At 39.7% G+C, this 22,066-nt stretch overlaps 1 protein-coding gene across 8 annotated transcripts in view; it reads left to right on the forward strand.

The window, feature by feature from the left end:
* DLGAP3 (DLG associated protein 3) overlaps positions 1 to 22,066 on the forward strand; it is a 655,676-nt gene that overhangs the window by 480,420 nt on the left and 153,190 nt on the right. Inside the window, exon 8 of one of the 8 annotated variants that reach the window (XM_077481744.1) lies at positions 10,958 to 12,167. The exons of the other annotated variants lie outside the window; for them this stretch is intronic. Coding sequence (XP_077337870.1) covers positions 10,958 to 12,114 — 1,157 coding nt within the window. The 3' untranslated portion in view covers positions 12,115 to 12,167. Of the gene's footprint in view, positions 1 to 10,957; positions 12,168 to 22,066 lie in introns of those variants that run through there. 8 annotated transcript variants of the gene reach the window in all.

Genomic DNA, 22,066 nt, shown 5'->3' on the forward strand with positions numbered 1-22,066 from the left:
TCGACCTTATATCTTTACCTCACGGTGGAACATGACACTAAATTGACCAAATCCCGGGAGAAAGGGAGATCAGACATTCCATCTCTAGGTGAGGAGGAATGGGAGGAGTGCCTGACTTCTTACATTCCATCAATGATAGCTGCGAAGGACAGGTTTATACAATTTAAATTCCTGCATAGGGCCTACTTCACCCCGCAGAGGCTGGTGCGTGTTTAACCCCAAAGGGACCCTAATTGTCAAAGATGTAAACAGGAGGTGGGCACTTTCTGGCACATGGTCTGGTCATGTCCCAAAATCCAGCCCTACTGGACGGAAGTGGTTTCCACGCTAAATAATGTGACCTGGTCGAACCTCCAGGTTGATCCTCAAACCCTACTATTGAGCCATTTGGCAGATGTTGAGGGGGACAGGTACTGCAAACTGTACCTTACCTTCGCATTGTATTATGCCAGACGTGAGATTTTATTGAGATGGAAACTTGAAGACCCCCCTACCCCTGCCTTATGAAGGAGATCGGTAAACCTGGTGCTCCCCATGTATAAATTGACCTATGAAAGTAGACAATGCCCAGGGAAGATTGATAAAATTTGGTCCTCCTGGATAGACGCATCTGCTGACCTTGGTTCCCCCTCCCCCTAACTTTGAGTCGGACCAGGGCGGTTGTGAATCTCCCCCTCCAGTTGACCGTCCTATTCTCTCTCTCCCAACCATTTCCACCCTGACCTCCCTGCCCCCCCCTACCCCCCTCCCACGGGCTCGTGCAAATGTCAAGTACCTGCATGATGACTATGAAGTTCTGCTGAGGGTGACCTGCATTTATGGTAGAGTGTAACGGCTACTTATGTTATCTGTACTGCTGGATCATTAATTTAAGAATGACTGCCGGATGAAGGCGGTTTCTCCCTTTTATAATTTTGTAATATCGGACTTACTGTACTTTGCAATGTAATGCTGATTTGTTTAAAAAAATCTTCTGTTAAAAAAAAAACAAAAAAAACTATGGGACAGAATAGAAGTCTATGGCAAAGCACAACTAACCCCTCACAAAAAAACGCATGTAGACTGGGCTTCACCCAAGGTGTGGGAAAACCACACCACATTAGTCTGAAAGCATCTTTACCTCACCTTACTATAAACATAACATTAGATTATCTTACCAGAAAGAAAAACTGCACAATTTTCTAATGATGCCTGCTGCATACCAGCCCTCTACAATATGATGGCATTACACCCAATCTGGATTTACTGCAAGCATATCACTTTGCCAGCCAGGGCTGCCAGCTACTGTGGGTGGCTTCATATTGGCAAATGCAGCCTGGCCATTGCCTGTGCCCCAAAAGTAAAGAAAAATCTCAATATATGATGGTATTGCCACTTGGGGCCAGCCCCCAGTAAAATGTCTTATTTTCTCTATGTGAGCAGTGTGTTTCAGGGCACAGTGGGCCCCCTTTCCCTTGCACATTTGATGTGCTGCAGAACTGCTGTTGTGGGTTTTCTTTTACCTATAAAATAAAGTTTGGTTACTAGACCACAAGCAAGAGGCGCACAGACACATGTAAACCTCAGCACAATCATTTTAAAAAAAAGGCTTTCGTTACATATAGATTTCCACACACTGAAAATAAACAGACAGCTAAAACACTTTGTCTGAGGCAGCTTAATCTCTTCAGCTCCGGGAGATTAACCCCCCTTCATAACCAGGTCATTTTTTGCTATACGGAGCTGTGTTAATTTAACTGACCATTGCGCAGTCATGTGGCGCTGCACCCAAATAAAGTTGATGTACTTTTTTTCCTACAAATAGAGCTTTCTTTTGGTGGTATTTGATCACCTCTGCGGTTTTTATTTTTTTCTCTATAAAAAAAACTATTTTTGAAAAAAATATATTTTTTTACATTCTGCTATAAAACACATCCAATAAAAAAAGTAAAAATCGAATTTCTTTATCAATTTAGGTCAATATATATTCTGCTACATGTTTTTGGTAAAACCAAATCCCAATAAGCATATATTGATTTGTTTGCGCAAAAGTTATAGCATCTACAAACTATGTTATATATTTATGGAATTCTTTTAAAACATTTTTTTTACTACAAATGGTGTCGATCAGCAATTTTTTTTAGTGGGACTGTAACATTGCGGTGGACAAATCTGACACTAAGTGACACTTTTTAGGGATCAGTGACACCAATACCGTGCAAAAAATGCACTGTCACTGTACTAATGACATTTGCATGGAAGGGTTTAACATAAGGGGTGATCAAAGGGTTAAATTTGGGAGTGCTTGCTAGCTGTGGGGGGGTGGGGGGTGGGTTTGACTGGGGAAAGACAGAGATCTGTGTTCCTGCCTAGCAGAAACACAAGATCTCCATCTTCCCCTCTGACAGAACGGCGATCTGCCTTGTTATATAGGCAGACTGCTGTTCTGTTTGCTTTGAGAAAGATTGAAGGAGTCCTAGTAGACATTGGGTCCACCAGACCTGCTGATTGGCCCCCGCTGTGTCGAATCACTGTGGGAGCAGGCTGCCGGCAGCCGACCACGTGCACACTCCCCGGATTTGTCAAACAAAATAATGTACAGTTGTGTGATTGATGGCCTGCCCCACTGCAGTTAATGTCTGAGGCGGTTCCAGAAGTGGTTAAAGATCTTCATTAAAATAGGGATTGGTTAGCAACCAGCTACTGTTGAAATAATGAACACTTTGGTGACAAGTATGTAATGTTCAATATAATGTATGAAGTGTAGGAGTCTATAAGGCACAGTGTACAAGGGTCATGAGTATGTTACACACAGAGTGCTCATGTCAGTGTTGAATTTAGGAATACAAAACACAGAATACAGGGGTCCAGGGTGTGTAAAGTGCTGTAGTCAGGGCTGGTTTAGGAGTACATAATACACAAAGAGCAGGGGGCAGGAATGTGTAATGCACAGAATGCAGGGGACAGGAGTATGTAATGCACAGAATGCAGGGTCCAGGATTACGTAATGCATAGAATGCAGGGGACAGGAGTATATAATGCATAGTAGAAGTCAGGAGTACAAAATAAAAAGAATTCAGGGACAAGAGTGTGTAATGCAAAAAATGCAGGGTCCAGGAGTATGTAATGCAAAGAATGCAGAGGTATGAGTGTGCAATGCACAAAATGCAGGGTCCAGGAGTATATATGGGGTCAGGAGTGTGTAATGCGTCATAGGAATCAAAAAGAGTGAGCAGTTGTATGGATCAGAAGCGTGCATAATTCCACCTGCAGGCAATTCTCTCCCTTCACTTTACCCTTTCTGCAAAAATCCCCACTCCCTCCCCTCCAAAAAATGACCAGCATGAAATGGAAAGGGGTTGGAAAGGGGGTTTCTTTAAGTAATACCCTTTTATAATCAACTGTCTGCTGGACACCTGTTTAATGAATAAATAGACTCGCCTGTAGTTGAATTCTTGTTGATTAGGATTTTGTTGTCTAAAATGTAGCTTTGCTCCTAAGACTTTCATTGATTTGAGTTCATTTTTGCAACATGGACTTGAATGAATGTGTTAGGAAAATGTTCCTAAAATTTTCTGTGTGTGCAAATTAACAAATCTTGGTTGCAACCAATGGTCAACATTTGTGGGAGCATTTAGTAGTGTAGCGTCCCATAGAAAATGTTGATTCTGAAAGGAAAGTAAAGGTTTTCTGACAAATCCGTTGGGGTGTACTCATTTATGCTGAACACTGTGTGTATGTATGTATGTGTGTGTATGTGTATATATATATATATATATATATATATATATATATATATACACACATACACAGCTGGTAAAAGAAGTATTGAAGTATTGAACATGTCACCATTTTCTAGGTAAATATATTTCTAAAGGTGCAATTGACATGCAATTTTCACCACATGTCGGTAACAAGCCATGCAATCCATATATACAAAGAAACCAAAACAAATAAGTTCAGAAATGAAGTTATGTGTAATAAAATGGAATGACACAGGGAAAAAGTATTGAACATGCTAACTGAAAGTTATTTAATACTTAATTTGTACAAAATCCTTTGTTGGTAATGACAGCTAAAGATGCCTCCTGTATGGAGAAACTAGTTGCATGCATTGCTCAGGTGTGATTTTGGCCCATTCTTCCTCACAAACAGTCTTTGAATCTTAAAGGTTCCATGAGCCTCTTCTATGAACACTGATCTTTGTTTTTTTTCCATAGATTTTCTATTGGATCCAAGTCAGGTGCTTGGCTGGGCCAATGTAGCAGCTTTATTTTCTTTCTCTGAAACCAGTTGAGAGTTTTTTTGGCTTTGTGTTTGGAATCATTGTCTTGCTGAAATGTCCACCCTCGTTTCATCTTCATTATCTCGGTAGATGGCAGCAGATTTTTACCAAGAATGTCTTGGTACATTTTTTCATTCATCCTTCCTTCAATCATATGAAGTTTGCCATTACTGTATGCTGAAAAACAGTCTCACACTATAATGTCCCCCCTTCTAAACTTCACTTTTGGTATGTTTTTTTGAGGTGATGTGCACTGCAGTGCCATTTGACTTCCAAACACAGTGTGTGTTATGGCATCCAAAGAGTTACATTTTGGTTCCTTCTCATCAGACTATATCCTCTCAGTATTTCACAGGCTTGTCTAAATGTTGTGCAGCAAACTTTAAATGAGGTTCAACATGCTTTTTCAGCAATGGAGTCTTATTTGGTGAGTGTGCATACAGGCCATGGCGGTTGAATGCATTACTTTTTGTTTTCTTTGAAACAATTGTACATGCTAAACCCAGGTCTTTCTGAAGCTCTCCACAAGTGGTGCTTGGCTCTTGGACAACTCTGCTGATAATTATTTTCACTGCTCTCTCATAAATCTTGGGAGGAGCACCTGGTCATGCCCAGTTTATGGTGAAATGATGTTCTTTCCACTTCCGAATTATGGCCCCAACAGTGCTCACTGGAACATTCAGAAGTTTAGAAATCCTTCCGTAACCAATGCCATCAGTGTGTTTGGTAACAATAAGGCTGTGAAGGTCTTGAGAGAGCTTTTTGTTTTTACCCATCATGAGATGTTACTTGTGTGACACCTTTTTATAGGCCATCAATTGAGACTGAACCAGCTGATATTATTTGCACTGACAAAGGGGCAGGATTGCGTTCTAATTACTGATAGATTTCAGCTGGTGTCTTGGCTTTCCATGCCTTTTTGCACCTCCCTTTCTTCATGTGTGTAATACTTTTTCCTTGTGTCATAGGATTTTACTACACATAACTTAATTTCTGAACTTATTTGTTTTAGATTCTTTGTATGTATGGCTTGCATGGGTTGTTACCGACATGTCATGAAAATGTCATGCCAACAACACCTTTAGAAATATATTTACCTAGAAAAATGGTGGCGTGTTCAATACTTATTGTACCCGCTGTATATGTGTGTGTGTGTGTGTGTGTGTGTGATGTCATAGAGGAGTAAATTAAATGTAGCAAATATAGAGGACAATGGAGAGTGTGCCTGGATCTCAATGGAGCCGGTTCACACATCTCCGGGGCGGACGTGGAGCGTATTGCACAGGGGTCCTGTACATCTTGTGAGATGCATCCATATTAGGTGTGCACCCAGCCTAAAACCAAATTTTTTATGTATTCTCCTAGATACAGTTTAGTTAAAGGGAACCTGTACTGCCCATGTATGGCAAATTCAAAAATAACTTAGTAGACCAGCCTCTGCTGATTATGCTTACATTCTGTTTGTGTTTTGTGTTTCCATTCACCTGCTGGAGCCATGTAATAAAAGGGCCAGTGGATGCTCCTAGTCAGCTTGTTTGGAGCATATGCAGGGCTAAAGATTTTTTCCCCCTGCCCTATTAAACATCACTGAGGATGGTAATTAGCTGCTGGCATCTAGTATAGTGGGGGGAAGGCAAAGTACTAAATATTTACATTCACTCAGATGGGTGTTCTAGGTGACTGTGCAATTAATGAAGGGTGAGTATAATTATGAATTAAGTATAATTATGAAGTTGATATGTTACGTTGTCCTTAATTTACAAAGTTCAGATTCCCATTTAGATAAGAAAATGCTCGAAGAAAACCTGACACACTACAAAATGTATTTAGGTAAGACAAGCCCGTGACATACCACACCACCAATTGCCTGCATATACTGTACCTAATTCCTAGCTAAACATGTTTTGTGTGCCCAAGTAACTAAACTGCATGAAGTCCTTGACCTCAGCTTGAAGTCAGAGTTTTGACACACCCCATATGGATCTATCAATGCAGTATGGGTGCCTCAGCAGCCCCTAGAAAAGTCAACCTTTGTATGATGCCTTCTCTTATTGGCTTGAATTCGTTAAATAATTTTATAGCATGGAAGGTTGACTTTAAAGCACATCTTGTAATACAATTCAAAGTCCACTTATAATTGTCTAGGCCTTGTCCCCTGTAAAATCTTTCTGAAGATAGTATGTACAAAATTTACCTGTTAACAAAAAAGTTACATTTTATACTTAGATTACTCTTGTCTTCCACACTGCTGGGAATTACATCACAGAACAGGCCAAATCTCTATAAAAAACATTCCATAAGAGTGTCTTCTCATGAGATATGGATTTCTCTGTTTTAAGTCACTCTTGTCTAGGTGCTGTAGGTGGTAAGGTATTATATAATATAACTTTTTTGTACAGGTACCCTTTGGACATACTATCTTCAGGCAATTTTTACAGGGGGAGGAGCCCAGACCTTATAAAATGTATCCTGCATTTTACTGCAAAGTCCGCTTTAATATTTTTTACAAACAGACTATAAAAGTTCATACTAATAGAAATTACACATAATTGAAGTAATATTACTAGTTATAGCATTGAGAAGAGACATCATTGAGATATCAAAAACCAGAAGTGACGTAATTGCGGAAGTGACGTAAAAGCTTCGCAATTACGTCACTTCCGGTTTTTGATATCTCAGTCTGTGGAAAGCACACTGTCCCAGACCTATGGATGTTTTTACCCTTACTGTGCACGTTTTTATAAGTGGAACTGCTTGATTGATTGAATAAAACTCACTTATCAGATTTAGGCTATGCGTGTCAATCTTTCCCATCCATCCATAGGTGAGACATACCTTCCAATATAACACTCTGTGTAGGAGGCATTTGGCATGTCTCATTTGGCACCCAGACCAAAGGCTACTCTGCTTACATGTGATCTACCCTCTGCGGGGGTACTGCTTTCCAGTGGGTGTGGAACTGAGGGGCGCACGAGGGGAACTCAATTTTTTGCACAGAAGTTATTGATTTTTTTGCATGAGTCACTTTGGAAATCACTATATATATATATATATATATATATATATATATATATATATATATATATATATATATATATATATATATAAAATATTATTTGTTATTTTTTTGCTAGTCTTTGTGGTCATTTGGATTATTTGCACCAGCACTTTATATATGTTTTTTACTTTATGAATTCATCTGTTGAACTCAATTGATGGTCACCATTGTATTTTTTGCACATATTAGCACATTGTACTTTTAATAGCACTTTGTATGAATTTGCCTAGGTTCACATTGGAGCGATCTATCATGCAATTTGAGAGATCAAGTTGCATGACAAGTCGCAGCCTATTGGAGGCAATGGCACTGTTCCAATCAACGTGACACTGATCTTGCGGTACAGCACCAATTTGCAAAAGTAGTTCCTGCACTACTTTTGCCGATTTCAGGAGCGACTTCAATAGACGTGTGCATGAAGACACACAGATGTCTATCAAGTAGCAGCTGAAATCAGGCTGACCTTGCTACTTTGAAATCGCGCTACTTCAAGTGAATTAGCATGATTTCAAAGTAGCACCAATGTGAACCAGGGCTCACACTTGATTACATCTGTACTCAGGTTTATGCTTATGAGCAACCATTAATATTCTGATTTGACACATCAAAGATTTTTTCTAGTTTTAGTTATATTCTATATCTTTCCTTTAGTAGCGCAAGGAAGGAAGCAAAATGTATTCAGCAAGAACACAACACCCTAACTATATGCAAAATATTTATATTTTCTATGATCAATATAGTACAGACTGATCTTGAAATAAAATATAATTGTGTATGTGGCATGTTCACATCATTCAGTAAATGTTCTGTAGGTTATGTGTGTTGAAAAGTTTTTCTTGTTCTTTCTGTTGTACAACTACCATGCAAAAATTCTTGTGTATGTTTAAAGGTTGTCTGCTATGAGTACAAATATTTGGGTTGTTGATTTGTATATCTTGGCTTCAAATGAAATAATGATATAGAGTTTTTAGTTAGTTGGAATCATTTTGATTATGGCAGTACATTTGATTATGTGGATTTGACTATAGAAAAGACACACGCTTGGTGATGTGTCAGTATGTTGCAAAAATGTTTTATTGTACTTAAAGTGAATCTATGGCCAGACTATGCACACTAAAGTGCTTATATATTCCAAGCAAGCAATAGAAACACTTTAAACAAGCCCCTATTCACCTCCGTAGCGATAGGCATTGCAGAGAAAATCATCCTAAGGTTAATAACAGAAATCTCATCTTCTTTCCACTTTACTTCCTAGATAGAGAGCAGAGTCTTGGCATTCTAATGTAAACACACAGCATGCGCACTAAACTGTTAGACACCAACATTAGAGTCTTTGTGACCTTTGAGTAATTTTACTGCTTGTTAAAAATATGTATTTGCGTATGTGTTCATAGTATGGGCACAGATGCACTTTAACTTGTTGTAATTGTTAATAGAAGTGGACCCACCGACAGATGTGTGTGGTTACAGTGACTTTTTATTCAGCTCCCTATTTTGGTAGAACACAGTGTAGCATGCATGGAATTGCTTGTTTACAAAAACAGAAAATGATAATTAAATAGGTTAATTTTTTTAACTTTTTATCCATTTATTTTTTACAATACAGAACATTCAATGGCACAACCAGCACCGACATACATCTCACCCTCCAGCACTTATATTTGAGGCCCTTTGCTTGCAAAATGTACATTCAAATGTTAACCGGTTTCGCTGGGACCTTGCTTGCCAAACTTCATCAACATATTTTATATTTAGAGTGCTAAGAGACATCTAAAATGTTATTGTTAATTGGCAATTTTAGAAAAGATTTTGTATATACCTTATGAACATCTTGCTAAATATGGTTATCAACTGACTTCATGTGATTCAGGGACCATGTTCATGGTTGAGATATGAATCAGTACTATGTAAATGTATTTTCAAGAGCAGGTTTTAAATTCCTGCTTGAACAAAACCAGCAGATTTCTTAGTAAGTGATTTAAGAATTATTTTAAATCACATTAGGTGTAGTAGTGTGTTGGAATGTTGTATCATGACTGAAATGGTCAAAGTTTTTGGAAAATGTTTAGCTTTGGGTTTATGAGTGTTATTCTTGAAACTTTATTAACACAACTTGTAAAACACAAACACTGTCAATGCCACTTGCCTCTGCCTCCTATTAGCTTTAGATATCTCACGGCTGTTTCATACTAAATATCGCCTACATTTACAGGAATCAATAAGTAATCAACTTGAGAAGCAAGTTTGTAATTAATTCTCCAGCTGATCTTTTGCCCCTGCTTCAAAATTGCCCGTTTTATTAACTGTGAAAAAATATGGCTTAAAACTTCAACCAAATTAACCTGTACCCCTTCCCTCAAAAAAAATGTAAAACAAATACTAATCCCCTTTCAAAAAATATCAAGAGTGCCCCAGCTGTGAACACAGATCCAGCGGCCTCGGCTATGCATGACGTACCAAGAGTCTCAACACAGGACAGTGGGTGCCTGGACCTTCGGCAAGATTTAAAGAGAAGCTACCCCATCAGGGCTGCCAGGAGGTGCCACCCTGCTCTTAACCCCCCATCCCAGTAAGAGGGAAGGGTCCTCCTTTCTTGCATGTTGTGCAGGATGGTGGGTAAGCTGGAAGGCATCAAAGCTGATCCAGGTAAGCTCAACAGACTTCAATATAATGCATTGTACTGAGGGACATATCTTTAGAAAGGTAGGGAAAAATAGTGTATCAGCTGGAAATCCCCGGTCCCAATGAGGATGTAAATTATTTAGCAGTATATGTACCTGGAACAAATTTATTCTTGGCTTCAGAAAAATGCAAGAAGTCATGCTGTATTTTATAAATTTGTTAACAATACCTATACAAACTTGATATCAGAAAACACAGTAATATGGCTGTTATATAGTACTGCCCTAAGATATTCTTTCTTCCTGCATCAAAAGCAGAACCCCTTTAGGACACCAGCCATCCCATCTGACACTGCGTCTCCAGGCAACCCTCTTCTTTAGCTTCTGCTGAAGGTCCTGCACCCTAAAATCTATAGCCGAGGCCCAAACTCCTTTTTTACTTCATTTCTGGATTCTGTAGGCAACAGCAGGGGCTAAAGGCAGAGCAGTTCAGGCGCTGGCATGGGGAAAAAGTCTGCAGCAAACCCACACCACCAACATGCCCACCAAAAGTATAAATTTAGCATACACATTGCAGAACATGAGGAAGGTCATTTATGAGTGTCTTGAATTGTCTCTTTAATTGTATGCAGTATGCTAAATGAAAATAATTAGGAAGTGTAACTATTGCTATAGGCACGTGAAACAATTTTGCACTTCAAATAAATACATTTGCACTTTTTTGAGTACTTAGAAATTAAAAGTACATTTGCTGCAGACTTATTTCCTATACAAGATGGTTTTATTTTTCCTTGTTCTCTTCAAATACAAAGACTTATTTTAAAATTTACCCAACATCAAGCATTTAGCACCCATAATTGAATGTTAGGATGGAAACATCAATCATAATAATTATGTAGGAAGGGTATGTTAAGAAGGAATTAGGGAAAGTGCAGGATAGTAAGAAACTTTATTATATAGTTATGTTAGATCTTTGTATAAATTATTCTTAAATTCTTTTTCTTTATTCTACAGCATCTTCATTACCAAATCAAAGGTCTCCCATGAGGTCTGCACTTTCACCACCACAGAGAAGTGGTACATTGGTCACCTATAGCACTACTTCAGTAGAAGGGGATACAGAAGACCAAGAGTTGGAAAACCGAAGGTGCCAAGGAATGATTATGAATCCTTACCTAGAGCACTGGTCCCCAACAAAAGAGGAAGTCCGTGTATCACTCACTGTGGGTAGACAAATCAAGCAGTCCTTCAGGCGTGTGTCTCCTGGACCCCTAGCCTCCTCCACAGAGGATCCTCTTTGTTATCTTTCTGCACATACAGGCTGGGGTGATGAAAGTGATTCAGATATTCCACCATCTGACAGGGTTCCTGAATCAGCAGAGTCTACACAATCTGAGAGGGATGGAGGTAGTCAACAAACAGAGATTGGCTCCTTGACTGGTGGAATGGTGTGGCCACTGATGCAGGACCATAGAAAAGATAACAATGGGGATGATGATCATCAATTGGCATCGTCTCAACGCAGTGAACATAGTTGTAATGAATCTCTTCTCTCTTCTGAGTACCCTGAGGGTGATCAGGCCTCCAGTGCTACAATGCCAAGAAGACTTGGAAGGCCTCGAGCAAAAGATGATAGAAGAGCTCGTTGGAGAGCTAGTCTTCATCGCCTATTGCAGCTGGAGAAACTAAGAGACCAACTCTACCGTCAAGAGCTGGCCTTGAAAGAAGAAGAGATGACTCGCCAAAGGGAAGAACGTGCAAGAGATAGAGAGCTTCACCGGCAGCTACTTGGTGTGCTTGGTGATATTCGAGATGAACTCAGAAAAAGGAGACAGGAAAGAGCAATTGCTCAAGAAGGTCAGGCTACTGAAGGCAGAGGCACGTCATGCAGTGGTAGCACCACTACTGGCCGAAGGGCTCGTGGAGGACTAACACGTCCAAGAGGATCACGCATTTCTTCTGTATCAGCCACTTTGCCCTGTTCTTTTGCTCAGTTCTTTCTGCAGGATCCAAGAACTGGGTCTTCTATGCCAAGCACTATCGCCAGGGGCAGCAGTGAGAACCCCACCTGGGCAGGGAGCCGTCTCATTGGCCCCTTACGCAGGAGGGGACAACCTCGCGGTCGTCCTCGAATCCACCCCAAACCAGTAATGGGGGATACCCATGGATAATGAAGAACTGGCCTTTTTCATGTTTTACAACAATAAAGGAAGTGTTGAAGAAAGTTGTGTCTTTTTCTTTGCTATAAAAGTAAATGGAATACAACTGTTTAAGAAATAAATGAAAAATAACATAGTATACACATAGTATACGACAGTTTATGCAGTAGTCAAAATATTATTGTGAAAAAAACTGAAATATATGCTTTAAAAATATTGCATGTTATGCTCATCTTTTTATAGTTGAGAACGTTCAGTACATGCAATAGTTTTATATAATGCTTTTCCAACTTGGGATTCTTATGCACTGTAACTAGTGCACTACAATGTTGCCATATTATTGTGCTATTCAGTATATTATCCCTTCATTCGTAATAGAAAAGTTTACAACAATGACAGCTTTCTGTCTGAAGATTTTTAAATGTGTTTTTTTTTCACAGTGCACAGATAAATTACATATTTTCTTGAAGATACCATTATTTATCACTGAAGTTTTGGATGCTGCAGGCATGAAAAGAACAATACAACTTCTATGAAAGTTATGAAGAGCTCCGTGATGTTATAGTTTAGATACAAGTTCCGCTGTTCCAGCGGTTGATGAGGGTGTTCTGATTGCAATCCTTTGTTTAAATATTACCAGTCCCACATACATTATTCCCTATCCTCCAAGCCCTAATAAAGGGGACAAAGCTTAACCCCTTTAACCGCTTCCATACTGGGCCAATTCTGGCATTCCTCCCCTACATGTTAAAATCATTATTTTGCTAGTTACTTAGAACCCCAAATATTTTATATATATATATACATATATATATATATATATATATATATTATTTTTTTTTTTTTTTTGTGGAGACCCTAGGGAATAACATGGCAGTCATTGCAATTTTTTATGTCACACGATATTTGTGCAGCAATTTTTCAAACAGGATTTTTTGGGGAAAAAAACACTTTAACCGCTTGCCGACCGCTGCCTGTATATATACGTCGGCAGAATGGCACGGCTGAGCAAAGTTACATACCTGTATGTTACTTTGAATTTCCTGCTGTGCGCGCGCACCTGCCACGATTTCCGTGATCGTACCCGCGGGACCCGTGGACTCGATGTCCATGGGGATACCTGCGATCTGTCACGGAGCTGAAGAACGGGGAGATGCTGATGTAAACCCAGCATCTCCCCGTTCTGCCTAGTGACAGGACACTGATCGTCTGCTCCCTGTCATCGGGAGCAGCGATCAGTGTCGTGTCACTGCTAGCCCTCCCCCAGACAGTTAGAAACACACCCCAGGACACACTTAACCCCTCCCCGCTCCCCTAGTGGTTAACCCCTTCACTGACAATGAAATTTTTACAGTAATCAATGCAATTTTATAGCATTGAGCTCTGTATTAATGCCAATGGTCCCATAAATGTGTCAAAATTGTCCAATGTGTCCACCATAATGTCACAGTCACGATAAAAATCGCTGATCGCCATTACTAGTAAAAAAATGAACAAAAATACCATAATTCTATCCCCTATTTTGTAGATGCTATAACCTTTGCGCAAACCAATTAATAAACGCTTATTGTGATTTTTTTTTTTGATTTTTTTTTACCAGAAAGATGTTGAATATGTATCGGCCTAAACTGAGGAAAAAATGTTTTTTTATATATTTCTTGGGGATATTTATTATAGCAAAAAGTAAAAAATGCATTTTTTTCCAAATTTACACTCTTTTTTTGTTTATAGTGTAAAAAATAAAAACCACAGAGGTAATCAAATACCACCAAAAGAAATCTCTATTTGTAGGAAAAAAGGTACATCAATTTTATTTGGGTACAACATCGCACGACCGCGCAATTGTCAGTTAAAGCGACGCAGTGCCAAATCGCAAAAAGTGCTCTGGTCAGGAAGGGGTAAATCCTTCGGGGCTAAAGTGGTTAAATAAAAAAATAAAAAATAAACACTAAAGTTAGCCCTATTTTTTATATAATGTGAAAGATGATGATAAGCCAAGTAAATAAATACTCTATCATAGAATGGCTCCAAACTTCGATACTTAGAAATCTCCATGGACTATGGTTTAACAATTTTTACAGGTTACCATTTTAGAGTTACAGAGGAGGTCTTGTGCTAGAATTATTGCTCTCACTCATGCTGATACCTCACATGTGTGGTATAAATGTTGTTTACATAAGAGGGCACCAACTACTTATGCGTTCGCTTGTGTGTGTGGGACGGGAACACTTTAAAAAAGAAATGTATTGTTATTTTATGTACTTTTTTTTTACACTTTTCCCTTTAAATTTTTGATCACTTTTATTCCTATTACAAGGAAAGTAAATATCACTTGTAATAGGAATAGGGTATAACAGCGAGATCTGGGGTCTATAAGTCCACAAATCTCTCCTCTAGGCTGGAAAGCCTGAGATGAAAAAACAAAAAACGATCTCCACTTCCCAGCCAAAAAAAGTCAGTGTTTACATCTGCCGGAGCCGGAAATTATGTCTTAACATTGTGCCTGGCCTACGAAGGTCATGAGAGATGGCCGGGACAATCTGGTGCTTGGTCAGCTCTATGGTAAATGGCCGCCACCGGCTGGTTCAATCTCTGGCTCACTGATCCCATGGGCAAGCTGGTAAAAGCACTGGAGGGTTGTGGGAGGATAGGGGGACGTGCCAGCCTGAAAAAATAATCAAACGGCTGAACAGCTGCTATGATTGTTTTTACTTTGCCAGCAGAAAAAAATATATCTGAATGATGCCTGCTGCAGGCATCATTCAGAAATCTCCACTTCAAGTTCAGGATGTGGTATGATGGCCTACAGTATGGAAGTAGTTAAAGTGGTTGTAAACACTTGTTTACAACTTTATGTTACAGGTAAGCCTATATTAAGGCTTACCTGAAGCCAACAAGGATATCTCCTAAACCTGCACGGTTTAGGAGATATCCCTATATTTGCATGTGCTGATGTCATGCGGCACATGCACACTTAAGACAACTGAAGCAATGGCGCTATATGCTGTTGCTTTAGTTGTACTGTGCCATTTCCGCACGCATGTGCATAATGACATCATCGCGGCTCCAGCTAATCACAGCGACGGAGGCGCGATACCCGGAAGTCACTCCGGACAACATATCTGCGGTCGGGGGGGAGACGTGGACCGATGCGGGGGCTTTGATCTGAGGTAAGTGATACATAATTAGCTAGTATGCTATGCATACTAGCTAATTATGCCTTTCTCTTGCAGGTTTTTTTGTTTTTCAGTTTTTTGCTGCGGGTTTACTTCCTCTTTAATGTGTTGCCTGTATGTACAGTTCTTGGAGTTTACATTGGAATATATTTTTACCTGGGCTAAAACATCATGGTATGGCTTTTCGATTCTACATTCCTTCTTTCCAGTCACATCCCAATGTGCTCTTGTAAGCCCTTTGGGGTGTAGAAGCTGCCAGCCCAACACCCAGCTACCATACATATATACTACCCACAACTCATTGGGTGGGCTTTAGAAAAGCCTCAGGGATCCAACACCATCGATCTACACTACCTAAAGTGTTACTAAACCCACAATAGTAGAATCAGTCTGTATATGCAGTAAAACATGCTTGTTATACTCACTGGGGAACCTAAGGAGTGAATCCTCCACATTGTGTAAAAATGCTGATTAATCATGTCTTCTCTGATCCTCCCCTTTTACTGTCCCAATTCCATCTGCTGATAATACAGAGCCCTAGGAGGCACTCTGCACATGCTCAGTTTGGTGTGTATTTCTAGAGAGTTTTTTTTGGGGGGGTGCATGTGATCAGCAGAGGGCCAATCAGCACTGTCCAGACAGAGGGTCAGGGGTCCTGCAGCTTCAAAGGACAGTAAGGGGAGAATGAAAACTCCTCCTACAAGCTTTAACCAGACACGGATAGAAGTCACAAAGACTATTATATACTGCTGATGAGAAAAGGTCTTTAGTAGTTTATATTAACTAAAATAATTTCCATGTTCTGTGCACTGTGGGAGACTAGATATAGTGAATGCAGGCTCCTGGGTTTAGTAACACTTTAAATGGACAGTACCTAAATTGCCCACAGTATTTCATTTGTAGCATACTATGTGCAAATGAATAACAAGTGAAATTTAACTATACTTGAGGGAAGACAGTATACAACAGCAATGCTGTCATAAATGAAATAAAGTTTCATTAACTTGACCATACTAATTCACTGGCTAAAGGCCTCTGAACAATGAGCTGCTAATTAAAGCCATATGCTAGAAAAAAGATGAAGAGAATCAATAGGCATTGTGAGAAGGAAATGAGCTGGGCTAATCTGAATACTTTGACCTTTCAGAATGTTAGAAACTAGCAGATTAGCATACAGCTGTGTATCAGTCCTCCGATCCATATCCCCAGTGTCTGCAAGCCCATTCATATACTGGCTGTGACCATTGCAAGCAGATGGCATTTACAATTATCTGTGGCATCCCCAATACCCTTCAAAAATATGTAGGTCTTTGTAAATCTCCTACATGGTGTAATTCATGTTAGAGAACTAGTCTGCGTGTTATTAAAATAAGAGGGTTTTAACAACTTGCGTGCCAACTGTGTTACCAAAAACTGTGGAAAAAACTGTTTCTTTAAGTTCTGTTAAAATGTCAGGTTAGCACAAGCACCCCAAAATGATAGAATTTTTGAAAAATAGACACATCAAGGATCTAATTTTTGCCACAATTTTTTTTGTCCTTGAGACACAGCTGATCACAGATCATGGTAAAGAGCCAATCATAGCGGCTCTTTACCACATGACCAGCTGTGTCCAATTACAGCTGATCACAGTGTAAACAGGATTTGCTGGTTATCAACATTCCTCTCCACATGCTCACGGCGAGTTAGAAGAGGAGCGCCGATAACTGGCAAATCCACACAGTGCCCTGATGATCAGTGCAGCCCCAACAGTGCCCATCAGTGCTGCCAATCAGTGCCTACCAGTGCTGCCAGTTAGTGCCCATCAATACTGTCTGCCAGTGCCTATCAGTGCAGCCTCATCAGTGCCTCCTCATCAGTGCCCATTAGTGCCACCTCATCAGTGCCTATCCGTGCAGCCTATCTGTGCCCATCAGTGCAGCCTCATAACATAACAGCCTATCTGTACCCAGCAGTGATCAAATACAACCAAAATAAAGCTCTATATGTCTCAAAAAAATGATAAAAATTGTGTTTGTGCTGCATGCCTGCACAATTGTCATTTAAAATGTTGCAGCACTGAAAGCTGAAAATTGGCCTGGGCAGGAAGGGGGTAAACAGTGCCCAGTAGGCAAGTGGTTAATATACAGGTAATATAAAAAGGTGAGCTAAAGCCTTTATTAGTAGGAGAGAAGGGTTAAAGTGTAATTAAACCCACATTATAAAAAAAAGTATCAATAAATGCTGTATTATATGCTGTTCATATTCACTCAGTCACAATGGGACTCGTTTTCTGTATTTCTTGCTGTTCACTATCTTCTCCTTCTGCCCAAGTCCCCAATTCAGCTAGGGATTTTGCAGAGCAGTGTTGGCAGCTCTGCACCTGCTCAGTTTTCAGTGAGTTTCTATGCTGAGCATTTCCTCCCTATCACATCTGAGCAGCCCATGTGACTATAGAGTCACACATGTGGGCATATACACTGTGGTAAATGACAGCCCACCCCCTCCCTCCTCCTCCTCCTCCTCCTCCTCCTCCATGCCCACTAACCAGTTAAACACAATGAAGGTGGGATGTTACATATTAATTGATAGAGGCTTCACTTCCCTGTTATTCTAGGACACAGGCTGGAGGGGAGTGTCACAGCCTATAACTTGTAGAAATCTGTCCACACCATGTTATTGTCAAAAAATAATAAAAATGTGATTTCAAATATATATTTGTATTACAATTTACAACAGTTTATTAGTATTATTTATTTCTTTTTATGCTGTATGCCAAAGGCTGTTTTTTTTTTATGTGACCAGTAGCAGAGGACTAGCAGCTCCTCCTGCTTATGTTTCCCTGCAGACAGTCTGGGAAAGAGTTGAGTCATGTGACAGCTGTATATCTGTTAGGGAAAATCGGCTTAGATTTTTTTGAATGAAAATAATTAGAGTGCCATCATCCACATACAGAAAGAGAAGGGGCAATGTAACTAAAGTTTGTGTGTGTGTTTAGTTTCACTTTAAAATGATCTCTGCTGCTGCTTCTGTGATCTGTATTTATGTTAGAAATTAATGAATTACTAATAAAAGTTCCTGTTTATCCCATTGCACCATTGTAAGAAGAAGGGGAGGGCTCTTAGATGTAAGTCTTTGTACATCTGAGAACATCGTGATTGGCTGTTTTTTTTACCAATCACAGCCATCAGGAGATGCAGAGCCATACGAATCAGCTCTGCACAAGGTGGCTTTATATAGAGCTGTCCAAGGACAGCTCAGTTCACCAGCATTAGTGGGAGCACTTACCACCAAATGGCTTTTTCTGGAGTGACATTTTTAAATACATCCACTTCCTCTCTGTTTTTTTTTTCCTACGCTGGTAAGGAGGTGGTTAAAGAAGTTTTTTTTTTTATCAGTGTTCTCTTGAAAGTCATTAACTAATAGAAAGATTATCTGGTCTGGAATATTTGGAAAAATTTGAAGTTGATTTCTCCATAAAATTTGAATAAAGTAGGTTTAAACCCTAAGGACAGATTCACACCTTTGCATTTAATGTATGACTTTTACCACATGTCAATACATTTCCACACGTTAATCATTGATTTAAAAAGTGTTAGTACTTGCATTTCCTCAGCAGAGACTAGCTGAGGTTCAGTCTATCTGTGGGCAGGCTGGTTGTACTGAAGTTGATCCATCGAGTGACTTCAGTACAACCAGCCTCAAGGTGGCTACAGCTGCCAGCAGTGATCGTTGTGGGAAAGGCTCTCTACAACCCCCCTCGCACCAGCAGAACACAATAGCAGTGCAGTAGGGATTCTCCCATCAACACTGACTGTGTTGATGGGGTAATCAAGTGATTTTCTTTCCTTCCACTAACTGTATCAACTATGGCTTGACTAAGTGTTATTTTAGCTATTTAAGGACCACCCCACACAAATATACTGCAGCAGGACGGCCCTCCTGCATAAAAACGCACAGGGTTCTGTGGTGTGCATGCTGCTGGCAATCAGCTCCCACTGTGATTGGACATAGTGGGAGCCAATCAGCGGGTCCAGTGGATGCAATGTCCCCTGGGACCCGACGTTTGTTGACAGGAGAGGCAGAACGGTGGTCTGTAAGAGAGGAAAATGGAGATCTTGTGTTTTTGCTAAGCTGTGTTCATCCAGTTAAGCTGTCCCTCACAGTTAGAAAGCACTCCCTAGGAGCACACTTAACCCTTTGATCGCCCCTGATGTTAACCTCTTCCCTGCCAGTGTCATTAGTACAGTGAGTGCATTTTTGTAGCACTGATCACTGTATTAGCATCACTGGTCCCCAAAAAGTGTCATTTAGTGTCCGATTTGTCTGCCGCAATGTCGCATTCTCTCTAAAAATCACTGATCCCCGCCATTACTAGTAAAAAAATTAAAAATAAAATTCCATAAATCTATCCCATAGTTTGTAGACGTTATAACTTTTGCACAAACCAAAAAATTTTCTTTACCAAAATTATGTAGCAAAATACATATTGGTCTTAACTGATGAATACATTAGATTTTTTCTATTTTTTTTTACAGCAGAAAGTAAAAAATATTGTTTTCTTTTCAAAATTGTCAGTCTTTTTTGTTTATAGCCCAAAAAATAAAAACTGCAGAGGTGATCAAATATCACCAAAAGAAAGCTCTATTTGTGGGAAAAAAAGGACATGAATTGTATTTGGATATAGCATTACACGACTGCGCAGTTGTCAGTTAAAGTAGCATTGTATCATAAAAATGGCCTGTCATGAAGGGGGTAAATCTTCCGGGGCTTAAGTGGTTAATGAAAGCTGCAGATTTAAAAAGATTTAAAATAACTTTTATAATTTAACTGTTAAATCCTAAATGATCTTTTAGAGATTGGGCTTAGGTCATCTTCAAAAGTGAATTCAAGGCAGATCTAGAAATAGATACTGTATTTTTTCCAGTTTTACATTCATTGAACATCATTGATTTTTTAAATATAGCCAATGTAAATAGCGGCATTCTCCTGTTATATTAGCGTTTATAATTTCCTGCACAACAGCACAGACTGGAAGAGATAGGGTCAATCAGTTCAACATTGTGAACTCGCTTACAGGAGGAATGAGTATAGAGATGACTTTATAAGTGTGTTGCATTTCCTTCAGCAAAGGTTGTGTTGAACTAAAGTTAGCAAGCGATGACAGGCAGAATTTTTTTGTTATGACATAAGAGACTACATTTGTCTCTTCTACGATAGATGTTTCTATCTGCCTGTCAGCACTTTTTTGTGCAAGTGTACACTGAGCCGTGCACGCACACAGCTCAGTGTACTGTCTCGGTATGATTCTTTGCCAGGAAAAAGGAACTCCTAATCCCATATGTGGGAGTTACGTCATCGCAGCCAGGCCAATCAAAATGGCCGAAGACTCCAAACCTAGAAGTCTGGGTGAAAATGGAAGTGCCAGCAATGTAGGGTAGCATGTACATCACAGCACTGAAGGGGATTTCTTTGCTAGGTAAATGTGCCATGAGGTCCAACTGTGTTGTGTATAGTTGCACCTTATGGCAAAAAGCTTCTGAGGGCCCAAAATGTTTTATTTTTTTCTGGTGGTTTAATTCTGCTTTAACCAGAGATGTAACTTGTAGACAGCTAGAGGTGTCAGTGGCCTTCAGTCTCTCCATACCACCTGAATGCTGTTGACAAATCTCTGGAACATCCTAATCAAAGCTTATCAACCTTTATAATGAGCTGTTTCACTGGTCAAAATAAATGTGTGGAGGGGGCAGGCAAGAACTAATGCCGCGTACACACGATTGGACTTTCCGGCAGAAAAGGTCCGATGGAATCATTTCATTGGATATTCCGATCGTGTGTGGGCTTCACCTGACTTTTTTTTTTCCAAAATTCTGACGGACCTAGAAATTGAACATGTTTTAAATCTTTCTGACGGAATCAATTCCTATCGGGAAAACCGTTCGTCTGTATGCTATTCTGACAGACCAAAAAATGACTCAAGAGCAGCTATTGGCTACTGGCTATTTACCTTCTTTTTTCTAGTCCCGTTGTACGTGTTGTACGTCACCGTGTTCTAAACGATCGGACTTTGGTGTGATTGTGTGTAGGCAAGTCCATTTAGTCACGTGTACGCGGCATAAGGAAGTAACAAAGCTTTGCCCTATCAGATTGTGAGGACCGAAATCTGCTGTGGTACGCGCAGGTACCTCTAGGTACTTGTACTGAATACCTGTCAGCACCTTTTTTGTTAAAATGACAGTGTCACTTTGACTTCAATAGAGGTCAGGTAAGTAGCTATGCTGTCTGACTTGGATGTGTGGATTACCTGTCTGACTAAACAATATTGCAAATATTGTAGCAATTAAGATCGATCACTTATATGCCAACTGTGCAATTAGTTGTTTGCCTAGAGTGGAGCTTTAAAACGTTTTGTACCTGCTGATTTGAAGTGCACAGTAAATGCTGTATTTATGTAACTTTGCAAAGTCTGCATCTTCTGTGCACTGTATTTATCACGTTAACACGTCTTTTGGGGACAATAACATCTGCTGCCTCAGGTCTCAGAAGAGAAATTTCACCCTGAATTGGGCAACCATGAATGATTAAACCTTCTATTAGCACTGTAATGTAAAACCGACATTATGCGATTTTGGAAGAAATAATTCTTCATTTATTTCCAAAAAATGAATCCCTTATTCCTTTCTAATCATTTCTACATCTGTGCCACCTAAGTTAAAGAAAAATGTCTTTAGAAAATGTTCTAATAATTGACCCGGATGAGCTGTAGTGTTTTGATGCTCTATCCAGCTCTTACCCAAATTGCTTGCTGT

The sequence above is a fragment of the Lithobates pipiens genome, unplaced genomic scaffold (genome assembly GCF_037356315.1).
Source record: "Lithobates pipiens isolate NorthernLeopardFrog02 unplaced genomic scaffold, aLitPip1_a1.2 Scaffold_16, whole genome shotgun sequence".
Classification (NCBI taxonomy): domain Eukaryota; kingdom Metazoa; phylum Chordata; class Amphibia; order Anura; family Ranidae; genus Lithobates; species Lithobates pipiens.